At 40.2% G+C, this 25,418-nt stretch overlaps 4 protein-coding genes across 7 annotated transcripts; 3 read left to right on the top strand and 1 right to left on the bottom strand.

Moving 5' to 3' along the window:
* Positions 1 to 1,095: 1,095 nt before the first annotated feature.
* Positions 1,096 to 1,692, bottom strand: LOC122023179. Its single transcript, XM_042581263.1, has 2 exons — positions 1,536 to 1,692; positions 1,096 to 1,442 (listed from the first exon to the last, which is right to left on the bottom strand). Exons 1-2 carry the CDS (start codon positions 1,690 to 1,692, stop codon positions 1,096 to 1,098), a joined length of 504 nt encoding a protein of 167 aa, XP_042437197.1.
* A 4,468-nt stretch (positions 1,693 to 6,160) lies between these two features.
* On the top strand, positions 6,161 to 9,850 carry LOC122024930 (protein OCTOPUS-like). 3 transcript variants are annotated; one of them, XR_006123538.1, is made up of 3 exons: positions 6,161 to 8,429; positions 9,464 to 9,606; positions 9,726 to 9,850. XR_006123538.1 is itself a non-coding variant. In XM_042583668.1 (2 exons), exon 1 carries the CDS (start codon positions 6,502 to 6,504, stop codon positions 8,410 to 8,412), a length of 1,911 nt encoding a protein of 636 aa, XP_042439602.1. In that variant the 5' UTR covers positions 6,161 to 6,501; the 3' UTR covers positions 8,413 to 8,429; positions 9,464 to 9,850. The 3 variants fall into 3 exon arrangements, 2 of the variants coding, with proteins under 2 accessions (XP_042439602.1, XP_042439603.1); XM_042583668.1 differs by having other exon boundaries at positions 9,464 to 9,850; XM_042583669.1 differs by having other exon boundaries at positions 6,161 to 8,434; positions 9,464 to 9,850.
* Positions 9,851 to 10,877: 1,027 nt separating this feature from the next.
* Positions 10,878 to 20,052, top strand: LOC122023629 (nuclear poly(A) polymerase 4-like). 2 transcript variants are annotated; one of them, XM_042581854.1, is made up of 13 exons: positions 10,879 to 12,000; positions 12,119 to 12,196; positions 13,810 to 13,917; positions 15,529 to 15,591; positions 15,656 to 15,817; positions 17,041 to 17,154; positions 17,235 to 17,297; positions 17,392 to 17,721; positions 17,800 to 17,964; positions 18,059 to 18,803; positions 18,922 to 19,202; positions 19,303 to 19,376; positions 19,473 to 20,052. In XM_042581854.1, exons 1-13 carry the CDS (start codon positions 11,875 to 11,877, stop codon positions 19,495 to 19,497), a joined length of 2,334 nt encoding a protein of 777 aa, XP_042437788.1. In that variant the 5' UTR covers positions 10,879 to 11,874; the 3' UTR covers positions 19,498 to 20,052. The 2 variants fall into 2 exon arrangements, with proteins under 2 accessions (XP_042437789.1, XP_042437788.1); XM_042581855.1 differs by lacking the exon at positions 19,303 to 19,376 and having other exon boundaries at positions 10,878 to 12,000.
* Positions 20,053 to 20,188: 136 nt separating this feature from the next.
* On the top strand, positions 20,189 to 22,785 carry LOC122023630 (protein DETOXIFICATION 51-like). The gene is made up of 2 exons (XM_042581856.1): positions 20,189 to 22,380; positions 22,476 to 22,785. Exon 1 carries the CDS (start codon positions 20,744 to 20,746, stop codon positions 22,367 to 22,369), a length of 1,626 nt encoding a protein of 541 aa, XP_042437790.1. The 5' UTR covers positions 20,189 to 20,743; the 3' UTR covers positions 22,370 to 22,380; positions 22,476 to 22,785.
* The last annotated feature ends 2,633 nt before the right edge of the window (positions 22,786 to 25,418 follow it).

Genomic DNA, 25,418 nt, shown 5'->3' with positions numbered 1-25,418 from the left:
TTCTCTCTTACATGAGGATGCGCCCCAAACCTCCTTTTGATGCATCATTGTAAATAATGAGATCCTTATCCTCTGCCGGTAGTACTAGTACTGGTGTAGATGTAAGCTTTTTCTTCAAGGTTACAAAACTCTTCTCACATTCTTCACTCCGATTAAATTTGGAGTTCTTTTGTGTGAGTTTGGTGAGAGGTATAGCTATCGAGGAAAATCCTTAAACAAGTTTTCGATAATAGCCAGCTAGCCCCAAAAAGATTCGAATCTCTGTTATTGTCTTTGGTCTTAGCCAGTCTAAAATTGCTTCCACTTTCTTGGGGTCTACAAAAATGTCTGCTTCAGAGATTATGTGACCCAAGAAGGTGACACTTTTTAACCAAAATTCATACTTCTTGAATTTGGCATATAGTTTCTTATCTCTCAGTGTCTGGAGGGTAAGGTAAAGGTGCTCTTTGTGATTTTCTTCACTAGGTGAATATACGAGGATGCCGTCGATAAACACCACCACAAATTTATCAAGATATGGTCTGAACATCCTATTCATGAGATCCATGAATGCTATTGGGGCATTGGTTAAGCTGAATGGCATTACCATGAACTCGTAGTGTCCATACTTGGTTCTGAAAGTCGTCTTTGGTATATCTTCGGCCTTAACCTTCAGCTGGTGATAGCCTGACCTTAAATCGAGTTTGGAGAATACTGTAGCCCCTTTAAGTTGGTCAAAGAGGTCATCTATCCTTGGAAGGGGGTACCTATTCTTGATTATGATTTTATTCAATTCTCGATAATCGATATACAATCTCATACTCTCGTCTTTCTTCTTCACAAATAGGATTGGGGCTCCCCACGGAGATGCGCTCGATTTGATTTGAATTTTATTTAACAACTCTTGAAGTTGTTCTTTTAATTCTTTGAGTTCTGTCGGGGCCATTCGGTAGGGTGCCTTTGATATTGGTGTCGCACCTTGTGCCAAATTAATTTGAAAGTCTAATTCACGGTCTGGAACCATGTCAGGTAGTTCCTCAGAAAATACATTTGGGAAGTCTTGAACAATTGGAATTTCTTCTAGCCTGGCCTTGGTCTTCTCTTCCACCTCACTTATCATAGCTGATAGATTCCATCACCACTCCTCATGGCTTTCAAAGTCTGAGATGTGGGCAGGAGAAATCTCTTTTCATTGGCCTTGTCATGGTAGATGATTTTTTCTTGGCTTGGAGTCCGAAGTTTGACGCTCTTCCTGTAGCAATCCACTAATGCGTGGTTCTTGGCCAACCAATCAATTTCAAGAATGACATCGAACTCAACCATGTTTAGTTGAATCAGATCAACTTCAAATGTATGATTACCAATACTGACCTGACAACTTTGATGCAACTTATGAGTTTCAATGGCCTTATTAGTGGGCATAGCTACTCTATATAGTTCACTAAGTATTTCAACTCTGAGTCCTAACTTCATAGTGAATCTTTTAGATATAAAAGAATGAATGACACCATAGTCAAACAATACATATGTAGTCATTTTGTTGATTAGAATGGTACCTGCCACCACATCGCTTGCGTTGTCCACCTCTTCTTGAGTAATAGCGAACACCCGAGCATTGGGCTTATTCTCCTTTGGTTTATTCTTGATTGCAACAGAATTTGATACCACCCTTTGTTTCTTGGGTTCAGGACAATCCGCAATTCGGTGCCCCATCTTCCCACAGTTGAAACATGCATTGGAGATCCTACGACATTCCCACAGTTGGACATGGCTTAATGCTTTGGGAGGGCAAAGTGAAAGAGGGTCCTTTGGACTGGCCACTTGATAGGTTGAGCTGTTTTAACCTTTATTCACTTGGGGAAGATTGACTTGCGAGGGGTCGCTTGTTCTTGCCTTCATCTTCACGCCCTGTGATGTCCGTTTCAGTTCTAATGGCTACTCCCATCAGATCGGCAAAGTTAGTTGGCTTGTAGATTGCTAATGCTAATTGAATTCGGCTACTCAAATCCTTCTTGAAGCGATGTAGCTTCAGGGTGTCATCTGCCATGATGGTTGAGGCATAGGTCCCGCGAGTTGAACTTTGAGGTGTACTCCAATACGGATATACCCGGAGTCTGAGTAAAGTTTTCAAATTCACTCAGCTTCTGTAACATGAACTCAGTCGGATAGTACTGCTTCAAGAACATCTCTTTAAAGTATTGCCATGTCACAAGTCCAACTTCAGTCATTGCTGGTGAAATGATTTCCCACCACTTGCATTCCTTATCTTCTAGGAAGGGTGTCACGACGTCCACTTTAAACACTTCTAGGATTTCCAGTAGTCAAAACTGAGTTTTGATATTCTTGAGCTAGTTTTGACCAACTTCTGGGTCAGGGTTGCCATCAAATGTCGGGGCTCTGTTCTTTCGAAGAGACTCATAGTAGTACTTAATGCCACGTGGTTGGACTTCTGGTGGTCGGTTGGGATTCTAGTTAGCACTTGGGGTCGCTATCCCTTGCAGTGTGATTGCTACGATGGTAGGCTAACTCTTGGGGGAGAGTTTGCATCTTCATTGTTGTTGCGGTTGGCACAATTGGGGTTACGGTTGTTCTGGACGGGTCTGTCAGCCATTTCCTAAAATTGGATAAGCGAAATGGTTCATGATAGTTCAAAGATAACTACTTAAGAAATGAGGAGTATCAATTAACGGAATCTAATTTTGACTTTCCTACGAGAAGTTATAGGTAATCGAAAACTTTTCTGAAACGACAAAAACGTGATTTCAAGGGCCTAAACGATGGAATTGGGTAAAAAACTGGCATGTGTCACGATGAAGGGCCCATGATTTTTTCCTAGGCCATTTTCGGAGGGCACTAGCCATTTGTCTAAAATCCAACTTCGTCAAATTTGCATACAAACGTCCCAATCTTATTAGAACTTGGCTCTGATACCATTTCAATGTCACACACTGTAATCTAGGCGCGTGACATCGGCGTTGCTCACGAATATAAATACTCGAAAACAATAAGCCTCATAAAGTGCATACCAAACCAGTAATAATATAATGAAAATAATGTCTTTACAATCCAAAAGTGAAAGCGTACAAATAAAGATAACATGAACTAAAATGACGAATTACTTGGACACGCCTTCATTACCAGCCCTAGAATATCTCTTGCTCCTCCTTCTCGACTTGTTCCTCGTCTTTATATGGGGATGAGAGTAGAGGAGGGAGGGGGGGTGAGTGCTTGGGAAAACACTCAGTAAGTGGGATCGATCGAACATAGCACGACATAATACAAAATATAGCAAAACATTCGGAATTCATGACGGAAACATATTTCTTAAAACATGGCAAAAACATAACTTAATCGAAAACATATACTTTTAGCAAGACATTCAGAATTCATGACAGAAACATAACTTAATCGAAAATATATACTTTTAGCAAGACATTCAGAATTCATGACAGAAACATAACTTAATCGAAAATATAGCATTGTTAATCATCTTGTTTTCCATGGTATTACTGATCAGTCCCCTATATGTAATTCCTGTAAGGGGTAAGGTCATATATCGATTATTATTACCCATCACATCAAGGTTATAACATGTCATATCTTATCATGTTTTCGAAAATTCCCTTTACTGATCAGCCCCCGATATGTAATTCCTCAAGGGGTGAGGTCATATATCGATTATTATTACCCACCGCATCAGGGCCATAACTTGTCATATCTTATCATATTTTTGGAAATTCCCTTTACCATATCTAACTTGAGTCATAATAGTGTATCTTGGAATAAAAAGAAACAAATTTGCAATATAAAATGATGAAATGTAAACATATTTCGCAGCTATACTCGAAACGAAAAACCCACTTACTTGGTCAGAAACTTCTTCGATTTTGGATAGAAATTTTATGGGACTTGAACTTGCACTTCTTGATCGAAACTTGGGCAGAAACTTGCATGAAATATGGATGAGGTTTAGATGAATTTCTGCAGCACTTGGACAGGAAGTTTTTCAAAGGATTCAAGTGTGTCTTTGGGAGACAATGTCTTGGCTATTTATAGACCAACCATGACTAGATGGAGGGTCATCCATTAAAAAGGTTAGGTGAAAGTTCATTGCTAGATGAAGGGTCATGGCTAGATGAAAAATCATCCATTAAAAAGGCTAGGTGAATGGTCATGGCTAGATGAAAAGTCATCCATTAAAAAGGGTAGGTGAAAGGTCATGGCTAAATAAAAACTCATCCATTAAAAAGGCTAGGTGAAAGGTCATCATACTATTACAACTTAGCACATGAAACATAGGCATAGGTAGAACAAGTCCAATTTACATAAAAGGATTAACACATGACTTATTATGTTATCATGATAAAATTAAAAGAAACATATGCATAAAATTTTAACATATGACTCACTAAGTCATCTTGTTAGAAAGCAAGAAAAATATAGATATAACTAGAATAAAAATTTAAAACATATAAAATTAACATGTGACTCATTAAATTATCGTGATGAAGAGCATAGAAGAAACATATGAGTAACTAGACCCAACATCCGAAATCCTTAAGATCCAAACCTACACATAACATAAAGTAATCATAAACTTGGGTTCAATTTTATGGTATTAAGATTTCTAGGAGTCGAACCTAACTTAACCTTCAAAGGTATCTCCACTGGTGTCCATCATCATGTCCAAAATCGGGTCTTCACAGAAGGAAGAGTCAGCAAGGCTAAGTCTGGCGAGACGAGTTGGCCTGGTCGAGCTGAGTGACTAAACCGAGTGATTGAGTTGAAGGAATTGACATGACTGAGCCGAGTGGTTGAGTTGAAGGGACTGACCTCGCTAATCTGAGTGACTGAGCCGAATGATTGAGTTGAAAGAACCAACATTCGTTGGGAAGGCTTCTTGGGAGAGGTCAACGACTCGGCTAGTCGAGTTTGCTTGGCAGTTGACGTGTCTATGGAGTCTATATTGACCAAGTTAATGACTCGCCATATGGACCCTTATTTACCTTCGTATCACAAGTATCCCCTCAAGTATAGTTGAAGGAGGCGGAAGTCCGATTGACTAGACTGTTGGCACCGAAGATCAGGGAAGTCTTCCACTATTAATGGAAATATGACTGGTAGAAATGAGATGAGCATATTAGACTTTGACATGACGACTTTACTTGGGGCGGAGGAGATGAAATGCCAATGATCGTCTAGATAGGGAGAACAAATTCTTGATCCTCGATTATGTTCAAGTCAAAAGGGAATAATAAGTTGATCTGTGATTATGTTTGGATCGAAAGAGAATAATAACTCGATCCGTAATTATATTTGAGTCGAGAGAGAATAGTAGACTCAATCTCAAGACTCCTGAATATTCGTGGAGTCAGAGAGAGAGAATAATAAGTCGATCCGTGCAAGAAGACTCAATCTCATGATTCCTGAATGCCCGTGAAATCGGAGAGAGAATAGTTTAACCGTGACTATGTCTGAGTCGATAGAGATTGAATCCTGAAAAGGATAATTACTGATAAGCATCATTAGTCAAGATGAATTACCTTTTATATATTCCATTGCAAGAGGGATGAGACCCACGTTTTTTTGTACCCTTATCAATGAGACGTTTCGTATAAGTATAGAAGGTGTCACATTACCCTGATCTGTGGGTCTTGTCATATCATGCCATACTAATCATGTTATCTCATATGGGTCATGTGATCTCATGTTCCGTTGACCTCCACTTTCACGTGGGCTATTCTTTTGGTATGGCTCGGTGTTGCTGATGGTCGACATGATCAAGCGGAGGAGGAAGAGTTGGTAAGGTTGAGTCTTGCAAGATGAGTTGACCTGTCCGAGCTGAGTAACTAAATTGAGTGATTGAGTTGAAGAAACTGTTATGATTGAGCTAAGTGATTGAGTCGAAAGAATTAGCCTGGCCGATTCGGATGACCAAGCTAAGTGATTGAGCCTAAGAAACTTACCGTTGTCAAGAAGACTCTTATTTACCCCGCATTAGTTTATAATATTAAGGATATTTTATGTATCTAGAAACGAATAGGTATCTAGACTCTAGAATGCACCCGTATGAAGATTGAGGAATTTCTGGAACTTTGTGTACCTCCGAGTAAATTCTGAATTGTAATGTGCCTTTCTTAGAAAAATTTATTAAATAAAGGTGAAATTGTATCGAAAGAAATGCATGGAAAATGAGAAAGAAAAGGAAAGAGAGGGGATAAAGTGGTAGGAGGGAGCCTGATCGCTTTTACTTTTTCTCCTTTGTAATCCAATTTTTGTTGCTTTTGTGTCTGCTTTTACTGTCGTCTCCTTCATCAAACCACCAAATCCTTCTCTGCGACTCGCTTGTGCTCTCCTGCTTCTGTCATTGCAACGGCACGGCTTGCTCCATTGGCGAGGAGGCGACTGGTGGGTGCTGTAGCGACAGTACTGGGTCAGCTTTGGCCAACGCCGCAAGAAGGAAGCAGCCGAGAAGCCTCGGTTCATTGAGTGTAGGGGCGGGGACGGGGACGCGAGGCTCCTATGACGGCCGAGATCGAGAGGGAAGTGCTCCACCACCACCAGTTGCTGCAGCCACAGCGCCGCCTGCCGTCCTCCACCTGCGACCTTCACCCGGGTGAGACTGTCACCGGCTTCTGCGCTTCCTGTCTGCGCGAGCGCCTCTCCGGCCTGGAGGCCCCTGCCGCCTCCTCGGGCCGCAAGTCCACCTCCGCTCTCCGATCCGTCTTCCAGAAGGTCTCCTCCAGCGCCGCGCCAGCCGCCGGGCCCTCCTTCCTTCGCCGCTCCAAGTTTTTCTCCTTCGCTCGTGGGGGAGGAGGTGAAGGGTTATCGATCCAGCGGCCGCCTGCGGTGGCCTTTGAGCCGCAGCGGAGGTCCTGCGACGTTCGTGGCCGTAGCACATTGTGGTCGTTGTTTAACCAGGACGACCACCAACGGGTAGCCGAGAACACTTCTGTTGCTCCCTCCTCCGTTTCACACCCGGTCTCCGTCGTTGCTGTCGCCAGTGGTGTGATAGCTAGTGAGGTCGAGTGCCGAAACCTAGGGATTCCTGGTCCCTGCGTTGCCCCTCCTTTCTCTGAAACACGAGAAGAGGAAAATGAGAATGATGATGAGATCACGCCAGTCGATCCCGTGGTCCTGGTGGTCGAAAGCTCGGGGGAGATAAATGAGGAAAGAAAAGAGGAGGCGGAAATAGAAGAGAGAACGACTGAGGTGAAGCCAATGAAGGACCATATAGATCTCGACTCCCAGCAGCAGCAGCATCAGGCGAAGAAACTGCCGGCCAAGGATTTCAAGGAGATCGCGAGCAGCTTCTGGCTCGCTGCCTCCGTGTTCAGCAAAAAGCTCCAGAAGTGGCGCAGAAAGCAGAAGCTGAAGAAGCAAGGCGGCGATGGCACAATGCGGGCGGAGAAGGCGCCCACTGCGTCCCGGAGGTTCCGGGACACGCAGTCGGAGGTCGCTGTGGATGCCTCCGGCAGGAGATCATGCGACACTGACCCTCGATTCTCGCTGGATGCCGGCCGCATGTCCTTCGAGGACCCGAGGTTCTCCTGGGACGAGCCGAGGGCATCCTGGGACGGTTACCTCATCGGAGGGCGATCAGTGTTCCCTCGTCTCCCTCCCATTCTCTCAGTCGTCGAGGACGCCCCCACTCAAGCTGTGCCGCGATCGGACTATCTGATCCCCGTCGAGGAGGACACAACCGTTCCCGGTGGTTCGTTGCAGACTCGGGACTACTACTTGGATTCGTCCAGCCGGCGACGGCATAGCCTGGACCGATCAGCCTCTATCCGGGAGCAGCCTGTCGAGCCTACTGAGTCCAAACCTGTCCCTAATGGGAAGTTATCCCCTGCTGGTGGCATGGATTTCTTCCAGTGTAACCCCACTACGTTGCTTGACCGGGATGTCAAAGATTGGAGCTCAAATTCTCTCAGGGATGACTACCTGGGAAGCTTCGAATCAGCCTTCAAGGATCAAAGAGGTGCTTCTGCCAAGAAATCTCGGAGGTGGAGCAAAGCATGGAACATTTGGGGGCTCATTCAGCGAAGAAGCAGTAGCAGAGGAGAAGCCAATATAGTCGAGAGATCTTTGTCGGAGTCCTGGCCAGAGTTGAGGTCCAGTAGCTTCAATAATAGGATGCTGCGTAGTAACAGCAGCATAAGCTCTAGGCATTCTTTCAGTGGCAATGCTGGATATGGGGGCACGAAGAAGAACAGCTCAAAATTTGGCAGCCATTATTATAAGAATAGAAGAGATGACTTTGTTTTGGAAAGGAACAGAAGTGCTAGGTACTCCCCCAACCGTCTCGACAATGGTATGCTCAGGTTTTACTTGCCACCAATGCGAAATAGCCGGAGGAATGGAGTTTCTACTAACGGGGGGAGGCAAATACCTTCCCACTACATGACAAGGAGCATGCTTGGACTGCATTGAGCCTACTGTTGGCCTGTGTAAGGTTCTTTCCCTCTTAATTTTGTGCCATTTCTCTCCATATTTGTTCATCTGAAGCACCCTGCTATTAGAAAGTGTTTGATAGTTAGTTGGTGCAATGATCTAGAATACACCTTGAAATTTAAGGTTGGCAAAGGAGACGAAGTTGATGGCTAGCTATTGAAGTTTAGAGTTACCCTGTCTACTATTCTGTCTGCTTAAATTTCAGTAAGAATTTGTGCTTACCATATGAATATCTATCATGTACCTTTCTTAATCCAGGACCACTTTTTTTTGTTGTATACTAATGGAGTTGCTAATATCCAACTCATTTGTACTTTTCTTCCTTGAAGAGCCAAATGAGCATGAGATCACTATCTTTGGCAGAGCGCTTTGGACACTTCCAACCTCAATCATGCATTCCTTTTGTATTGTTAGTTAAACTCAGTTTGGAGCCATTATACTTCCTACTTTGTCACTAACCATCTAACCAGTTTGAATTGTGTCACAACATTAGTCCAAGCATTTTTTTTTTTATTGGTCGTCCCCACTTGTTTTGCCTATAATTGTGAGTCTCTTTTGTACTCAACAAAGCCTTTTGTTTGTGTTTATTGGGTGCCATGATTGTTATACTCGTGGAGGCATGAGCTCTCTCCTTTATGCCTTAAAAGGAGATGTTGCACTTCATTGGCTCAAATATGCTTTAGATTTTTACTGTAGTATTCGTTCTTTCCTGTGCTCTTTATGCTGTCCTTTTACTTTACTCCCACTCCATGTAAACATTTATCCCTCTGAATGATGGAGCTTGCCCTTGCTAATTTTCCTTGGATGCTCCTCCCACTGAAAAGATTAACAAAGCCAGTTGAATACTTTAAAAAAGTTGAATGGACAGTCATACCTCTAGCTCTTCTTATACACAAAATTATAGAAGGAACTCTGTGTCTGCTTGAGAACTCCTAGCCATACCCCTTCTAACCAATGCTATGGAGAATATTCTCCATTGTTTATGCCTGATCTCTGTTTTCATTTTTCATTTTTCTTTTTTCTTTTGCAGATGATCCTGCATCGAGGAGAATTTGCTGTCATCTTTATGTACTCTAATGAAGAAGCATAGCAAAATATCATAGTAATTTGATGCTCAAAGCCTGCAACTGATGCACATGTGGGGACTGGGAGTGACAGAAGGCTGAGACACAGGTATGATGAACTGGGTAATTGAAAGGCACTCTCCACTGGTAGAATTATAATGCTACCTTTAATTCCAGATTATTGGGTAGTTCATCTTCTTCTTTTTTTTTTGTTTTTTTTTTTGACAGTTGTATGAATGCAGAAGTGGAATGAGTGAACTGTTCTTTTCCAATCTGGCTGTCCTAGTCAGTTGTATTGCTTGTAACATCACCTGAGCTAGTGATACAAGGGATCGCCTTATCGGTTTATGCTATGCAATCAATCCTGATTCAAAATAATTATAAATTTTATAATTTATAATTTAATTCTTGTGAGAGTTTAATTATTAAAATAGAAATATTTTTTAAAATCAACCTTTTGTTTACAAAATTACAAAAACAAAGGAGGCATAGTACAATAGTGTAGTCGTGTAGATAATTCCAATAGTATAACAACTCCAATATCCCTATGGCTTTGATGAATCTTTCACGTAACAAGTGTGAATGGATCATGACTTTCACATGGAAAAGGTGGAAACCCTCGTTGGCTTTCCATGATCAAGATAATAATTATTTATAAAAATTATGTTACAGTGCGCATAACATATTATTTATACATACGTAAAATTAACTAATGGAATGTTTAATTTGACATCAAACTCTAAATAATGTGTTAAATTTAATATCATTTGGAAACATTCCAAAGGTGGAAAATCTCTTTGGATTACATAAATGGAAACCAAATAAATATCAGTTGTTATAGTTTAAAACATCTGCACTCTGCCCGGGCAATTGGGCAATGGTACTACGATAGAGTGCATTCTTAATTTCTCAAATATATGCTCAAATCTTAATTTAAATAAATTATTTAAATTAATGGATAAATTGACGGTATTATTGTAGGACTCAAAATTAATTAGCGTAAATTGAAAATCTAGCACTAACTAAAAAAAATATCAAGATAATTTTTTTAAAAAATCGACACTAATTAATTAAATATTGCATCACTTTATTTATTGCCTTATTAATTTGACGGCAGATCCAACGGTTGCAAAGATTCCGGACAATTACTAAAATGTTAATTCTTAAATTCTTATTTGACGAATAAAAATGGAAATAGCATTTTCTATTAATATGATGCAAATTAATTAAAAAAAGTGGGTTCTTTCGATTTAATATTAATCGTTTATATAATTTCGCCGTCACCAGGGGTATCTGGGCCGTCGATCAGGATAGATCCGACGGCCTCATTCATTATTCGTGCTTTCCTTCCGCCACCAAATCTAACGAAGAAAAGGCTTGATTTCCGTGTCTTCGTGAAACAACGCCGCAACCAACGCCTTCCTCTTTTTTTCCCCCTTTGCTTTCCGGCGATCGACCTCGACACCGCGTTGAATTTCCGGTACGGGACACCGCGTGGAGGTCGATCCCTGTCCTGTCTCCTTCGACTTCCTTTAAGATCTGGTTTTTTCAATCATCGTGGGCCGCCGCTATGGTGTCGCTCCCTCTCGCTTAGATTTGCCTCCGCTGCGTTTTCCACCTCTGCTTCTGGACGAGGAGAAGGCCCCAACGCCTGCATTTGAGGTTTCACCGCCTCGCCGCTGCCGTACCGGGTCATAGGAGTCGACGTGATTCAGTAAACTCTAGGGTTTGATCTGCCGTTTAGGCCTGTCTTTTCTTTTCTGTGGTTCCGTCCCCAATTCGGTCTAATTGTTTCTGTGGGATAAGAAAGAAAATTTCGTTTTTTTCTAGTGTTTGTCGTCTGGAGTTTGTTTTTCTAGGGTAATTTCGTTTGCATCCCGATTTCGTGGCTGTCAGTGACCCTTTCCTTTCAAAGGCCTTTTCTTCGTTTCCACTCTGTAGGTTCTAGTTTAGGATGTAAAGAAAAAAAAGAAAAAAAAAGGTGAAGAAAGGGGTCTTTGGTCTCTTGTATGCTGGTTGGAAGCTCACTTCCGGGTGAATTGCGCTCGTAATCGATTGCTGGAAGTCTTACTCGTATTGTCTCTCTGTTGGATCAAGGCTTTAATTTATCTATTCTGATGACGTTTTTGTTTGAACAATCACTTTGTTGGGTGTCTTTAGGGTTTTAGCTTTATCCGTGTTGTGTTAGCATCTGCTTCTCCGTGATCTCTCTAAAAGAGTGAACATCCCTTTTTTTCCCTACTTTTTTTTTCTAGGCGCCGTTTAGGATTAGTTTCATCGCTGTCTGATAATTAGGGCTGCTTGAGTATTACCATCTGGAAGGCCTCCTCCCGCTAGACCCAACGTTCGTCTAGTGAATATCTCTTTCATTTTGTTCATGGGTAGTTCTTCAGAAATGGGTAGTGCACCTCCACCTTTCCCAATACAGTATGGTATAACAAAGCCAATCTCGACTGCTGGACCTACTGAGGCTGATCTCAAGAGGACTGTTGAACTTGAAAGGGTATGCTTGTTGTTTTTTGTTCCATTATCAGACTACATTATTGATCTCCTCAGCCCTCCCATGCTGCATCTAATTATCAACCCTAATTTGTCAAATGTTTATTTTGGTCTACCAAAAGCTCTTGGTTGATGCTGGACTTTATGAGAGCAAGGAAGAATCTACCAAGAGGGAGGAAGTATTAGAAGAACTGGATAAGGTAGTTTTTTAATTTGTTTTCTGAAAGATTAGCCTATTTATCATGTGAATAAATATTTTCAATCTATTTCATTAGGGAACTGCTTGTTTCATCTGTTAGTTGCTCATATTTTCTGGATACTTCTTTCTATGTGGAATGCAGTATTATATAAAATGTACTGAGAATTTGTCTGTTGGATCTGCCCTATTTTTCTAGTATTTACTATTTAATTATTCACAAATGTGAACTTGGTGATAATGATAAATTGGCCAATAATTCTATTTGATAATGTTTTCCCATTATTTTTTGTCTCTTTAAAATTTTCTGAATAGCTTACTTGACTTGGACTTGGTGTGCGGCTTATCTTCTTGCCTGAATAGGCCCACTTTTTGTTGTATCTAAATTCCAAGAAATGTTCAAATCTGGTTTCACATGGTCAGTGCAGGTTTTCTGTCAGGTATTGTTAGAGTCTTAGAGATGACACACTATGGATTTCAGTTCAGTTCAGTAGCAACCTAAATCAGTCAAACTAGCAGCGAATTTGATCTAGTGCATTTGAGTTGCTGAGAGTTCAATTGAGCTGACTGTTAATGCTTTTCCTATCAGATGGTAAATAGATTGCGACACGTGCCAAATTGGTTGACTTTGAACAATACCAAGGCAAGCTTGTGTCAACCCTGATTAATCTGGGTTGGTGTTTCCTGGTTTCAATTTGGTCCTCCCTTTACTGCTATCTGCCCGCTTATCATCCAATAATTTTGTGTAAATTTACCCAGACCAGCTTTCAGAGTTTGCAATTTCCTTTAGATTTGATGAATTGTCTATATAAAACACCATGATCAGGTTATCAATTCAATGTAATGCATATTGGAATTATGGATACATAAGGTTAATCATAGTTGCTTAGAAGGCGGTGAGTTTTGGGTCCTTTTGTTTAGGTATTGGAAAGACACATCTACTGTTGGGGTTTAGAATCTTTGTTAGTATGGTTTATGCCATATGGTCATGGTTCCTTCTTCATTAGGAGGGAAACAACTAAGGAAATGAGGTAGGGTAGGGTAAAATATTTGTAGGGAAATGATTCCTTAGTTTGTATTTTCTTGGGGGAAAACTGTAGATAGTTTTCTTTCACACTGTTCCCTTGGAGGTAAAGAAAGAAAGGGAGTTTCTCTCTCTCTCTCTCTCTCAAAATAATTGTAAAAATTTGATATTTGATATATTAATGATCAACACAATTGATTTTTTTGTGTATCATGTGTTTTCTATGGGTCAGATTTAGCTGACATTTGACTGATTAGATGTGAATAGAATTTTGTCTGCTTGTTTTATGCAAAATTGGGGAAAGAATTGCATAGCCCTTTTCTTTCCTTCATTTTCATCAAATGGAGGGAAAGGTCTGCTGAGGAATTCTTTTCACAGCCTGACCTTTCCTCGAGCATTTCCACACAAGGTAACACAGTATAAATCCTATTGTTTGCTAATCTTGGTTCATACTTAAATATTTTGTTTACTATTCATCAACAATTACGGTTAATATCTGGAATTTAAGCTTTATAAGGTTTCAGATTCTTTTATTTGCCGTTTCTTGATCTCATTTGCTGCATTGTACTTTTTTTTTAATTTGAAATTGTCAGATTGTCAAAAATTGGGTGAAACAATTAACGCATCAAAGGGGCTATTCTGATCAAATGGTTGAAGAAGCAAATGCTGTCATTTTCACGTTTGGATCTTATAGATTGGGGGTATGTTATCAACACTTTGCATTCTAGCTGTATGAGGCCTGAAGTTTGTAATTTTACTAGGGTGTGTAATCTGAACTTAAGTTTTCTATGCTAGGCTTTTGTGCGCTGTGTATTTTAGGTTAGAAAACAAACCATTTTGATGATTGTTCTTGATGAATAACTACAAGTGTAAAATGGGGCTCTTATTACTGCCTGCAAAAATCCTGGTTATTCAGTTCTTAAAATTCACATTGCATCACAAATCTTCTACTAGTTTAACTCTCAACAGTATTTTTGTTGCTTAGTTCAAATACAAGGCTCTCTATCACATTACTTTATGATTGTCTTATAGTTATGTAATTTTTCTGGAAATTTCATGAAAATTGATTTCTATAAATGTTCTTTTGTTAAAGTTAGTGTTTTTAAAGTGAACCATTGTAAAATCATCAAACAATGTATGCCAAATATCACTTGAGAAATTTGCTAAAATATATGGCTGATTTGTCAAGCACCATACAGTATTCACATTCGAACACACATATTATACTTTGATTATGGAAGTGGATTCCTATGCAGTACTTGCCATTGTTAAGCTATCTTTTAACTGCCACATTTGGCTGTGGAGGACTAAGCACATAAAACCTTGCCTTCTATGTGGAGCTCCTGTCACTGCACTCTATCTATAATCTTGCTTGCCAGTAAATAAAATTCTAATCTCTTGGTTGAAAATTAGTTGTATATGTTCTGCCTTGTGTAGTTAGTCATGTTATTTCTTGTTGCATTCTTTTAATTGGCGCTATACACTTCGCTTGTTTTTCACAACTTTACTTCTCAGAACTGAATTTTGCACTAAATGGTCTTTTAATATGCAAAATCTATTTTGCCATTTTTAAGGTACAGTTGTAAAAATGGATTTCAGGATTAAGGTTCTACCTAGGTAACTGATACTTAAGATCGAAGCATCGGATGCTAAGATCCTTTAACAGATATAATTTTTGAAAATTAGTAGACATTTAAGTTAAAATGTATTATCATATAATTATTAATTTTATGAGATGGTATGACAATAACTTATATTTACTTTCAATGGTGGTTGAGTTTTTAGAACACTTAGATGGATGGAAGTATATTCCATCACCTATTGAAGAATGGTCATGTTCTGGGAGCCTTGGCGTAATGGTAAAGTTGTTGTTCCCTGACCTAGAGGTCAGGGTTCGAGTCTCGGAAATAACCTCTTGCAAAGCAGGATAAGGCTACGTACAATAGACCCTTCCCCGACACCCCGCATTAGTGGGAGCTTCGTGCACCGGACTGGCCTTTTTTACAGGTTCTACTTAGCATTTGGAACGTCTAGGAATGATCTAGATCAGAATCATAACCTTAACAGCAATGGTTGCAATGACTGAGTATATTCCTGTATGTACGTTTTGTTGGTTATATGCCTTCTTTGTGAACTAGTCATGTATTCATTTTCATTTGAGTATGCAAGCTTATAAGATTTTATCTAGTGTGCCCTTACAAATAGTGTCTCTCTCTCCCTCCCTCTCCACACGTAATTTTTTGGCATCTGATAATGTTACTCAAGATTCATGTTAATTATTAGCAAGCTAAAATTGCTTTCGCTGGTGGCAGGTTCATGGACCAGGGGCTGATGTTGACACTTTATGTGTTGGACCTTCCTATGTTAACCGAGAGGTTCTGTTTTTTTTTTTATTTATTGTATTGCTAAATTTATATACTTAATCCCTGCTTTTTGCAGGAGGATTTCTTTATTATTTTCCATGATATATTGGCTGAAATGGAGGAAGTCTCTGAACTACATCCAGTTCCTGATGCTCATGTTCCAGTCCTCAAATTTAAGTTCCGGGAAATACCCATCGATTTACTCTATGCTAGTATATCACAGTTAGTTGTTCCACAGGTATGCATGTTATTGTGAAAGTTGGGTATTTTAGGCGTCAATGGATTTTTTCCACCCTTCAACACTTTCTTGTTTCAGTGTTTATATGCTTTACTAGTTCAGTTTCTTTTTATCTGTTTGCCCTATCCAGTTTGCCTACCCTCTGAGTTGTCCATAAATAGCTAGGAACTGTCAATTAAAATATGGCATTTGTATGATTGGTTTTATTACCCCTGAGGAGGAAGTTGTTTCTATCACTTACTTTGTGCTATACCTGCTCATTGCTGATCCTTGGTTTAATTCCATGGAATTAATAAGTATCTTTTTAGACTAGATATAACAATAGACTGAAATCCATCAAAAGCACCAGTGATCAGAGTGTAAATATCCCTTGATATCTTTCCCTTTACACAAATTCCTCCCTTCCCTTATCTATAGCTGCCCTAGTTTCTTGTTCACTACTCTACCTGTCTGACCACACATTGCGATCCACACATTCAAAATCATTCATATGCCCATATTTGTTCATCTTTGTGTGTTTCTTCATTTCACAGACCTGATATCTAGTTGTATCAATAATTATTGTGAGTCACATGTATCTTTCCACATGTCATCTTTTGATATCACAACACTGTTTTGGTGGGTTGTGTGATTATTTATCTAGATACTTGATGCCCTCTCACCTATTTTGGAACCTCCTTTTATCTTCACTGCAGATGTATGCCTATGCCTAATCATGATGTGGTAGTGCTTGTGCCAACAACATGCATTACCAGGAAAATTTGGTCCTGATTCTTTTTATATTATTTTTTACATTTCCATGCTTGGAGGTTCTCTTAGATTATGTCGGGAGATCCTTTTTTAATTACACCTAAGTTTAACAGCTTGTAGCCTTTTACTGACACTGTTACTTAGTTTCACAGCTTGTGTCCTTTTGCTAGCATGTAAAGTCTGCATATTAGTAGACACAATGAATATGGATAGACATGAAGTTCATTCTTGTTTGGTTATTGTTAACTGAATTTATTGTTTACTTAATGCGGTATTTCAAGATTAATAGTGTAATGAATAAAGTGACCAGCCAGTCATGTGCTTAAATAAATTTCAAATGCTTGCAGTTCTTTGTTTTGTTATATTTTCTCTCCTCAAGTCTTATGATCACATGGACTTTAAACTCCTAAAATTTTTTACATTGTAATATTTGGGCTTATGCTTAACATATCTACTGTAAACATTTTATGAAGGATCTTGATATTTCAAATGGGTCTGTGCTTTATGATGTTGATGAGGCAACTGTCAGAAGTCTTAATGGCTGCAGGGGAGCAGACCAAATCTTACGTCTGGTGCCAAATGTAGTGGTTAGTTTTTATATTACATTTTTTTGTGTTTAGCAATTTATTATGCATTTATATGGATACTAAAGTTATATTTTTCATAGAATTTTCGAACCACTCTCAGATGTATAAAATTTTGGGCGAATAGACGCGGTGTTTATTCCAATGTAAGACTATGTTTATTTGTTCTGTAACTGAATCTCTTCAAATTGTTGTGATTTAGTATCTCAAGATCATGTGTGTTCTTCCTTTCATTTTCAGGTCACTGGATTTCTTGGGGGTGTTAACTGGGCACTGTTGGTTGCTCGGGTCTGCCAACTTTACCCTAATGCTGTGCCCAGTATGCTAATTTCCCGATTTTTCAGAGTTTATACACAGTGGCGTTGGCCAAATCCAGTGATGTTGTGTGCTATTGAAGAAAATGAGCTTGGCTTTCCAGTTTGGGATCCACGCAAGAACCCACGAGATCGGACTCACCACATGCCTATTATTACACCGGCATATCCATGCATGAACTCTAGCTACAATGTATCAACAAGCACATTGAGGGTCATGATGGAACAATTTCAAATGGGCAACAAGATCTGTGAGGTCTGTATTTTACTTTGTTACTTTTAGTTATTATTTGGAACCAATATCTGTTGTATTTCCCTTTTTTCATGCTTGCAGGAAATTGAGTTGAATAAGGCTTGCTGGACTGCTCTGTTTGAACCTTACCGTTTCTTTGAGGCATACAAAAATTATCTCCAGGTCGACATTGTTGCTGCTGATGCTGAGGATCTAAGACTGTGGAAGGGTTGGATAGAATCTCGTCTTAGGCAGTTGACGCTCAAGGTTTTAGCATTTTAAAATACTAATTTTACCAATTTTTTTTTCTTCTTTTTATGCTTAGAATGCAACTACTTAAACATTTCTCATCTTTGTACAGATTGAGCGTGATACTTATGGTATGCTGCAGTGCCATCCATACCCAAACGAGTACGTTGATCCATCCAAACAGTGCTCACATTGTGCTTTCTTCATGGGATTGCAAAGGAAACAAGGGGTTAACATACAAGAAGGTCAACAGTTTGATATTCGTGGTACTGTTGATGAGTTCAGGCATGAAGTGAATATGTATATGTTCTGGAAACCTGGGATGGAAATATATGTATCTCATGTACGAAGGAAGCAAGTACCTTCTTATGTGTTTCCTGATGGCTATAAGAGGCCTTGCCCATCGAGACCAATGTTCCTGCAGCGCGTTGATAAAACTATGAGTGAAGAGGAATGCCAAGGTGGATCCTCAGAGCGGCGACGTAAGAGGAAAGTTGACGCTGAATGCTTAGGTGCTATCCCAGATAAACGTGCTTCAATTAGCCCAGAAAAGGAAAAGTCTCTAAAATCGGATGGACAAGATCCTGTGAGCATAGAAGAGAATCAAAGTCAGAGTAGAACAGATGCCCAAGGTGAATACACTTGTAAGCGGATGGGTGGTGATTCTGTACAACAACCTAAGATGAAAATTGAAACTAGTTGCTTGTGTGCTGGACCTAGTAAAATGGCATCAATTAACCCAAAACATGACCACACAATTGATGGAAGAGATCATGTAGTTAAAGTGAATCAGAATGACAATATGTTAGGTTACCATGAGGATCATGTTGGTCCGGGCAGGCAATTGCAGCAGTCAGGTATGTTTCTCAGTTAAAGATTACAAAAGGATGTCAGGTAGAACAAAATGTGCAGTTCTTAGTGATCCTGACAATACGGTAACCTGTAGCACTAACAGTTTCAAGGATTTGACGGCAGTCAGGAGCATAATGGATGGTGCAGTGGTAAGATCTTATGAGAACTACAGCAAGAAGTTGGCAAATGGAACTTCATGCCTCGAATGTGAAGGAGCTTCCACTAGAATTGTGACATCTGATCTAGAGACTAAGAAACAGTTGGTTCTGCAGCAATCTGTTGGATGTGATAGCAAAATTGCAGATGAGAGTCAAATATTGCAAGATGGGAGACAGTTTACAAGTGTAGGGTCGGACCAGATTGTGAATGAACCTGCACAAGATAGTATGGCAGATGAGTTGGAGGTATTGCTTTTTGTTTCTTGTCTTCGTATTATCTGATGAGCACAATTTCATTTTATTGCTGAAATGTTCATCCTTTACTTTCTTTTTATATTTTTCTAAGCCAAACATCACGGTCAGAGTAGCAATTAAATCACACGGAGTGTCTACTGATGCTCCTCAGAAGTCTGCATTAAGGCATGGATATCGTAACCCTGCACGCCGCTTGAGAAATGTTAACATCTGTTTTCTTTATACTGAGAGCCTTATATTGTTTTTCCACTTCTGTGGCAGGTTAAGTCTGACTACTACAGCTTAAAGTTTTGGGATAGGCAATCAATTCATGCGATGGATACTTAAACAGAATCAGCATATCAAATTCTATGAATGTGCAGTTCACGGTAAGCTTACTAGACTCGATGCAGTTTGGCTAAATGAGACACGCTTGTGTAGGAAGGCGGATCAACCGACAATGGTGGAATTGCTGAAGCAAGATTGCTGTGAAGGAAAGGCCTTTTGTTTGCTGTTTGTATTTGTCTTATATCGAGAAGGGGTAAAAATATCCAACTTCTAGATTTTAGACCAAGGATCTCCATCTAGGCTTTAGGTGAGGATAGGGTTCCCTTTGTTTAAGTAGAGCTATGTATACTTTGGTCGAAACAACAGTGGATTATTTGTTTCTATAGGTTAGATCCAAACAATACTGATTGGCATCCTCTAGTTCGTCATCGATTCAAGCGATGGAGGGTCCATCACCAATTTTATTTTATTTTTTAATCTTTTCCTTCTCTTCCCTTTCCCAATGAGACTGGGGGCCATTTGCTCTTTTTATTCTGTTTCACTAATAAATTACGTGTACAATCTTTCCTGTGCATCATCATAATGCATTCTGTGAATCAAGGCCTGTTAGCTCTCTAGGGTTGCCAAACCCTACATGGCATCATAATGCACCTAAACAAGCAGATACGCCTACCCAACTCTGATGTCACCGCTGTAACTGCCGGCTTACAGTCCCACATATATACGCCATGAGAGCGTGCGAGGATTGCGTGCCAGCAGGCTCCTCTGAACGAAGAAAATTTAATGTGAGAGATATGATGAAGATTATTAGCTGCGTGTTTTAGGTTATACAACACGTACATCTGTTGCGTGCATGAGGAAGAAGGCAGTTTCCTCCTCACGGACATGCAAACTGTTCCTTGGAAGGCGGCAGTGAATTATTTACTTCCACAAACATTAAACGGTCTTATCTTTCTTATGTATTTATTTTAATACAATTTGAATTTAAACACAGAGTAATAAAAAATACACATGGTTTTTTTTTTAAAAAAAAAAAATTCTAGGAGACATGATTCGAGATTGTGCAGCAGGATAAACAAGAATTTGAAGGCTGGAAGCGACGCCAATCTTTCAATATTTAATGCCCAAGAAGAACCGACGCTTCTGCTGCGCCCCCGCTCATTAAATGCTGGAAGAAACGAAAGCAGTGCAGAATTAAGCTTCCATTCCATTCCATCTTAACTTTTTGTTGCCTTCTGAATTCCGAATTCGTCGCCTCCGCCGCGATGTGCAACACCACAGCCGCCGGCGACTCAACTGATGAAAGCCATGCTCTTCGGTCGCCCGCCCATTTCTACCTCACCTTCCTTCGTCTTTCCAAACAATCCGGCCTTTGCAATATCCAAGAGCAGCGGTTGAAGAACTTGAAGTCCCTCCCCGCAACAGAGTATCTGGAGAAACCGCTTCCGTCGCCGGCGGAAGCGCTTCAGGAGGCCGCCTCGCTTTTCCGGCTTTCCTTCCCCATTGCGGTGACGGCGTTGCTTGTCTACTTGCGTTCCGTAGTCTCGATGCTCTTCCTGGGTTCGCTGGGCGACCTGCCGCTCGCCGCTGGCTCCCTGGCCGTCGCCTTCGCCAACATCACCGGCTACTCTGTTCTCTCCGGGCTTTCGCTGGGCATGGAGCCGCTCTGCTCGCAGGCGTTCGGTGCGAACCAGCCGCGCGTCCTGGCGCTGACCTTCCACCGCTCCGTACTCTTCCTCCTCTGTTCCTCGATGCCCATCGCTCTGCTCTGGCTCCACATGTCGCCCATTCTGCTCTTCCTCGGGCAAGACCCCGAGATCACCTCGGCGGCGCAGGAGTACCTCCTATTCTCCCTCCCCGATCTCTTATCTTTCTCGCTCATCCACCCCATACGTATCTACCTGCGGTCGCAGGGCGTCACGCGGCCGCTCACAGCCGCCGCCGCCCTTGCTGCGGCTGTCCACCTCCCGGCGAACTTCCTGCTGGTGACCCGCCTCGGCCTCGGCGCATCGGGCGTGGCTACCGCCGCCGCGGTTTCGAATCTTGCTCTGATCCTCTGCCTCCTTCCGCACGCGCCACGCGGGGCCACCGCCGAGTGCCTCGCCGGGTGGGGTCCGCTGCTCCGCCTCGCGGCCCCCAGCTGCGCTTCCGTCTGCCTCGAGTGGTGGTGGTACGAGTTCATGATCCTCCTCTGCGGCCTCCTCCCCGACCCCCGCCCCGCTGTCGCCTCCATGGGCGTCCTCATCCAAACCACCGCCCTCGTCTACGTCTTCCCTTCCTCCCTCGGATTCGGCGTCTCGGCCCGCGTCGGCAACGAGCTCGGCGCCAACCGCCCATCCCGCGCGCGAGTCTCCGCCGCTGTCTCCGTGCTCTTCGCCGCCGTCATGGGACTCGCGGCCATGTGTTTTGCCGCCGGGATGCAGGAGCGTTGGGGCCGCATGTTCACCGACGACGCCGACATCCTGCGGCTGACGGCGGCTGCGCTTCCGGTCGTCGGGCTCTGCGAGCTCGGAAACTGCCCGCAGACGGTCTCATGCGGGGTCCTTCGCGGTAGTGCGCGGCCGGTGCGGGCGGCCCACGTCAACCTCGGCGCCTTCTACCTCGTCGGCATGCCGGCGGCCGTGGGTCTCAGCTTCTGGCTTGGTTTAGGCTTCGTCGGGCTTTGGACGGGCCTGCTGGCGGCCCAAGTCTGCTGCGCCGGACTCATGCTTCACGCAGTGGGGACAACAGACTGGGAGGCGCAGGCCCGGCGGGCTCAGTTGCTGACGTGCGCGGCCGTGGCCGGAGCAGGCGACGCCTCGGTGGACTCAGTCGTGCTGCAGGAGGTAAAGATCGAGAAAGAGGAGGGGAACAAGGGAACGACCGAACGAGCGAGTGGTGCCAGCCTCTGATTTCGATTCAGGTGTGCGATTAGGAAATATGACATAAATTAGAAATATATTTCCATTAATTAGTTCTACATTTGACTGAGTCCTTATGAAGCTTTTATTTTAATAGAGTCACGACGAAGATTCAACTCTGAACTCGTCTTCATCATCCTCCGGGAAATGATTAGAACTGCACGTGAAACCTTGTGGTATCTTGAACCTAGCTACCATATCCAGCGCAAGATCACGCCTCTCCCAATTCATGCGACATCACACGACGCAAGTCATTAGCAGGTTGTTTTTTATTATTATTATTATTATTATTATTATTATTAGCGAGATGTATTTAATTTTATCTTACCATGTCATCGACACATTGTTACAGTAAAGGTGAAATCATTATTTTAAGGATCGTTTCAGGACAACCTCATATATTTTAGAAGGAGTAAATAAAAGAGGATATTTCCTCATCGATTCTGGTTCAATTTACTAATCGGCTCGACTTTGTCCAACGGACGTTATTAGCATGGTGTTGTGGGTAGGTGTTGTGGGTAAGTAGGAATCTTTTGGTCCATAATTTATGAATCAGGGGATGATTCATTATATGAGGATTATTGATTTGGATTGAATCCACCTTTAAATTGATAAGATTCATCTAAATTAAAAATCTACAATAATAAATCATCTCTTAATATGTAAATTACGGACTAAAGGATCTATCCACAAATTGTGGGTATACATGATCGACAGGATAGCCCAATTATTTTATTACCTGTAGTGTAATATGAACAAATTGAGCCTCACTGGGACTCCAAGTTTTCTGATAACAGCTGAAAATGGTGAGAGGACAGTGGGATGTCTGATGCCAGGTGGCGCTTGCTGGTCCATTAAATCATCGATTATTCGACCATTTATTGAAATGCGGAGCCAATTATTTTTATTTATAATATTTAAATGTATATTATTTTTCATATTTCAAGGTTGTGTAAATTTTAAATTCCCACAATTCTCTATATATCACTAAGTTTTGAGTAAAACTCGCTAAGTAGGACTAAGTAGCTCAGTATCACTTCAAATCAAATCGTTATATTTGAAAATATCCTGAGTGTAATTAGGATTAGGGTCGCCCATTTAAGAAAAGGTTATGCCTTCTCTTAATCAATGTACTTATGGGTGCCAAAAATAAATTTAATCCGTCAACTCGATCTTAGGTAGAGGATTTTCGGATTCAGATCGTGTTCAAGTTAAAATTTTTAGATTTAGATTGGGTTAAAATTGGAGGTTTTGGATTTGGTTTAATTTTGGGCCGGATTCATATTTCAATTCACCTAAATTTATGATTTAGAAGTTTTTTCTATGATTAAATTAAATTTTATTTTAAAAATTAAAATATTTTATGTACATAAATAATAGAATGTATAATAATGATAAAATATTAAGATAAAAATAAAAAAATATAAGAAAATAATAAAAAAAATTGAATTGAGCATGTTTAAGTTTAAGATTTTCAAATTAAGTTCGAGTAGGATTTAAGATTTTTTTTAATAACAGAATTTCAATCCGCTCCCAACCTATATAATCTACCCGAATTGAAACCTTAACGTCTCACACGGACGTGATAAAGTAGTAAAATTATTTACAGGAATAAATGGATTAGAATTTGAATTTCAACCAAGATGAAAAAATATATAAATTACATTCTAAATTTATGGTAAGTGAATTAGTGGAGAAAGCAATCTACCCCATTAATTAATAGGAGGAAGATAGTTATGAGAGAGTTGCACTGCACCTCCCCCTTTGCCCATAATTAATAGGAGGAAGATAGTTATGAGAGAGCTACACCTCCCCTTTGACTTATTACACCTCATCTCATCTCATCTCACATTGACCCCACTTCTGTAACCTTCTGTCATTTTTAAAAAGCTGGATGTGCTAATCTGTCATCTCATCACCGATAGATCGTAAAAAATATTTAGCATCATAGTTTTCTTCAAACTCTCTAATATATAATATACCGCGAGTAAAATTTGATTTCTTATTGCTGAAGAAATCTGTCTTATTGTTTACCATCACACCATCGACGTCAGTTCAAATCTACTTGAGGCCTTATCGGAAAAACTTAGACCTTTGATATTTATTAAAAAAATTCCTTCATCCTTTTTCATTGGAACTTGAATCTGACAACGACAAATTTAAAATTTATTTTAAACCGATTAAAATATTAATTTTAAAAATAAAATTTTATATAAATTTAATTTTCTAGCCATTTTAAATGTAAAATTATTAATTAAATTTACATATATATTTTTTTAAAGTGATAGAATTACTAAATTATTTAATCGGTCTAAGAAAAACTTTTAAATAAAGGAATAAAATTTAAAAAATAAGAATAACAAAATGAGATAATAATAGAAAAAATTATGCTGCCATCCTCAACTCATCTTCATCCGCAAAGAAAAATAAATAAATAAATAAAAAGTACATGTACAAAATAAATGATAAAACTCAATAAAAATTATTATCATTTATCAAAAATTAATTATATTTTTCATTACTAAATCATAATAGTTGTAAATGATAAAATGAAAATAAAGAGAAAATAAAAAAATTTATAACTATAAATATATCTAAATAAAAGATAAATTTATTATAGATGTGAAATGATAAAAATATCTAAGTCGTTATTGTTAAAAAATAATAATAAATTTTTCATTTCAATCAGATATCAACATTTGAACTTAATCAAATAAGAAACATACATAGTAGTACCAACCGAATCAACATGACAACATTAGGTACGATTTCTTCTTCTCCGGTCTCAATGAGCGAAATAAACACATAAAGGAGTTGGAAAAGAAGAAGAAAGAGAATTTGAAAAAAACTAATATTTTATTTTACATTATATGAATAAAAAATTTCTAATTCATATTTTTAACTATCAACTGAAAAAACATCACATAATGAGAAAAATACTAGGGCTGAGGGATATTAAATATGAATAGATTACATCCTATAAAATAATATATGATCCGGCGGTAAGAATCCGGAACCCCATAAAGAGGGGTCAACTCCA

Source organism: Zingiber officinale, chromosome 9B (genome assembly GCF_018446385.1).
Source record: "Zingiber officinale cultivar Zhangliang chromosome 9B, Zo_v1.1, whole genome shotgun sequence".
NCBI classification, from domain to species: domain Eukaryota; kingdom Viridiplantae; phylum Streptophyta; class Magnoliopsida; order Zingiberales; family Zingiberaceae; genus Zingiber; species Zingiber officinale.
This window is presented reverse-complemented; position numbering and strand designations above follow the sequence as displayed.

Excerpts from the sequence above, each read along its gene's own strand:
- LOC122023179 (XM_042581263.1), bottom strand. The coding sequence starts at position 1,692 with ATGGGGCACCGAATTGCGGATTGTCCTGAACCCAAGAAACAAAGGGTG. Across the intron at positions 1,443-1,535 it reads CGCAAGCGATGTGGTGGCAG|GACTCAGAGTTGAAATACTT; the intron begins GTACCATTCTAA and ends CTATGAAGTTAG.
- LOC122023629 (XM_042581854.1), top strand. The coding sequence starts at position 11,875 with ATGGGTAGTTCTTCAGAAATGGGTAGTGCACCTCCACCTTTCCCAATA. Across the intron at positions 17,722-17,799 it reads TGGGCAACAAGATCTGTGAG|GAAATTGAGTTGAATAAGGC; the intron begins GTCTGTATTTTA and ends TCATGCTTGCAG. Across the intron at positions 17,965-18,058 it reads TTAGGCAGTTGACGCTCAAG|ATTGAGCGTGATACTTATGG; the intron begins GTTTTAGCATTT and ends ATCTTTGTACAG.
- LOC122023630 (XM_042581856.1), top strand. The coding sequence starts at position 20,744 with ATGTGCAACACCACAGCCGCCGGCGACTCAACTGATGAAAGCCATGCT.
- LOC122024930 (XM_042583668.1), top strand. The coding sequence starts at position 6,502 with ATGACGGCCGAGATCGAGAGGGAAGTGCTCCACCACCACCAGTTGCTG.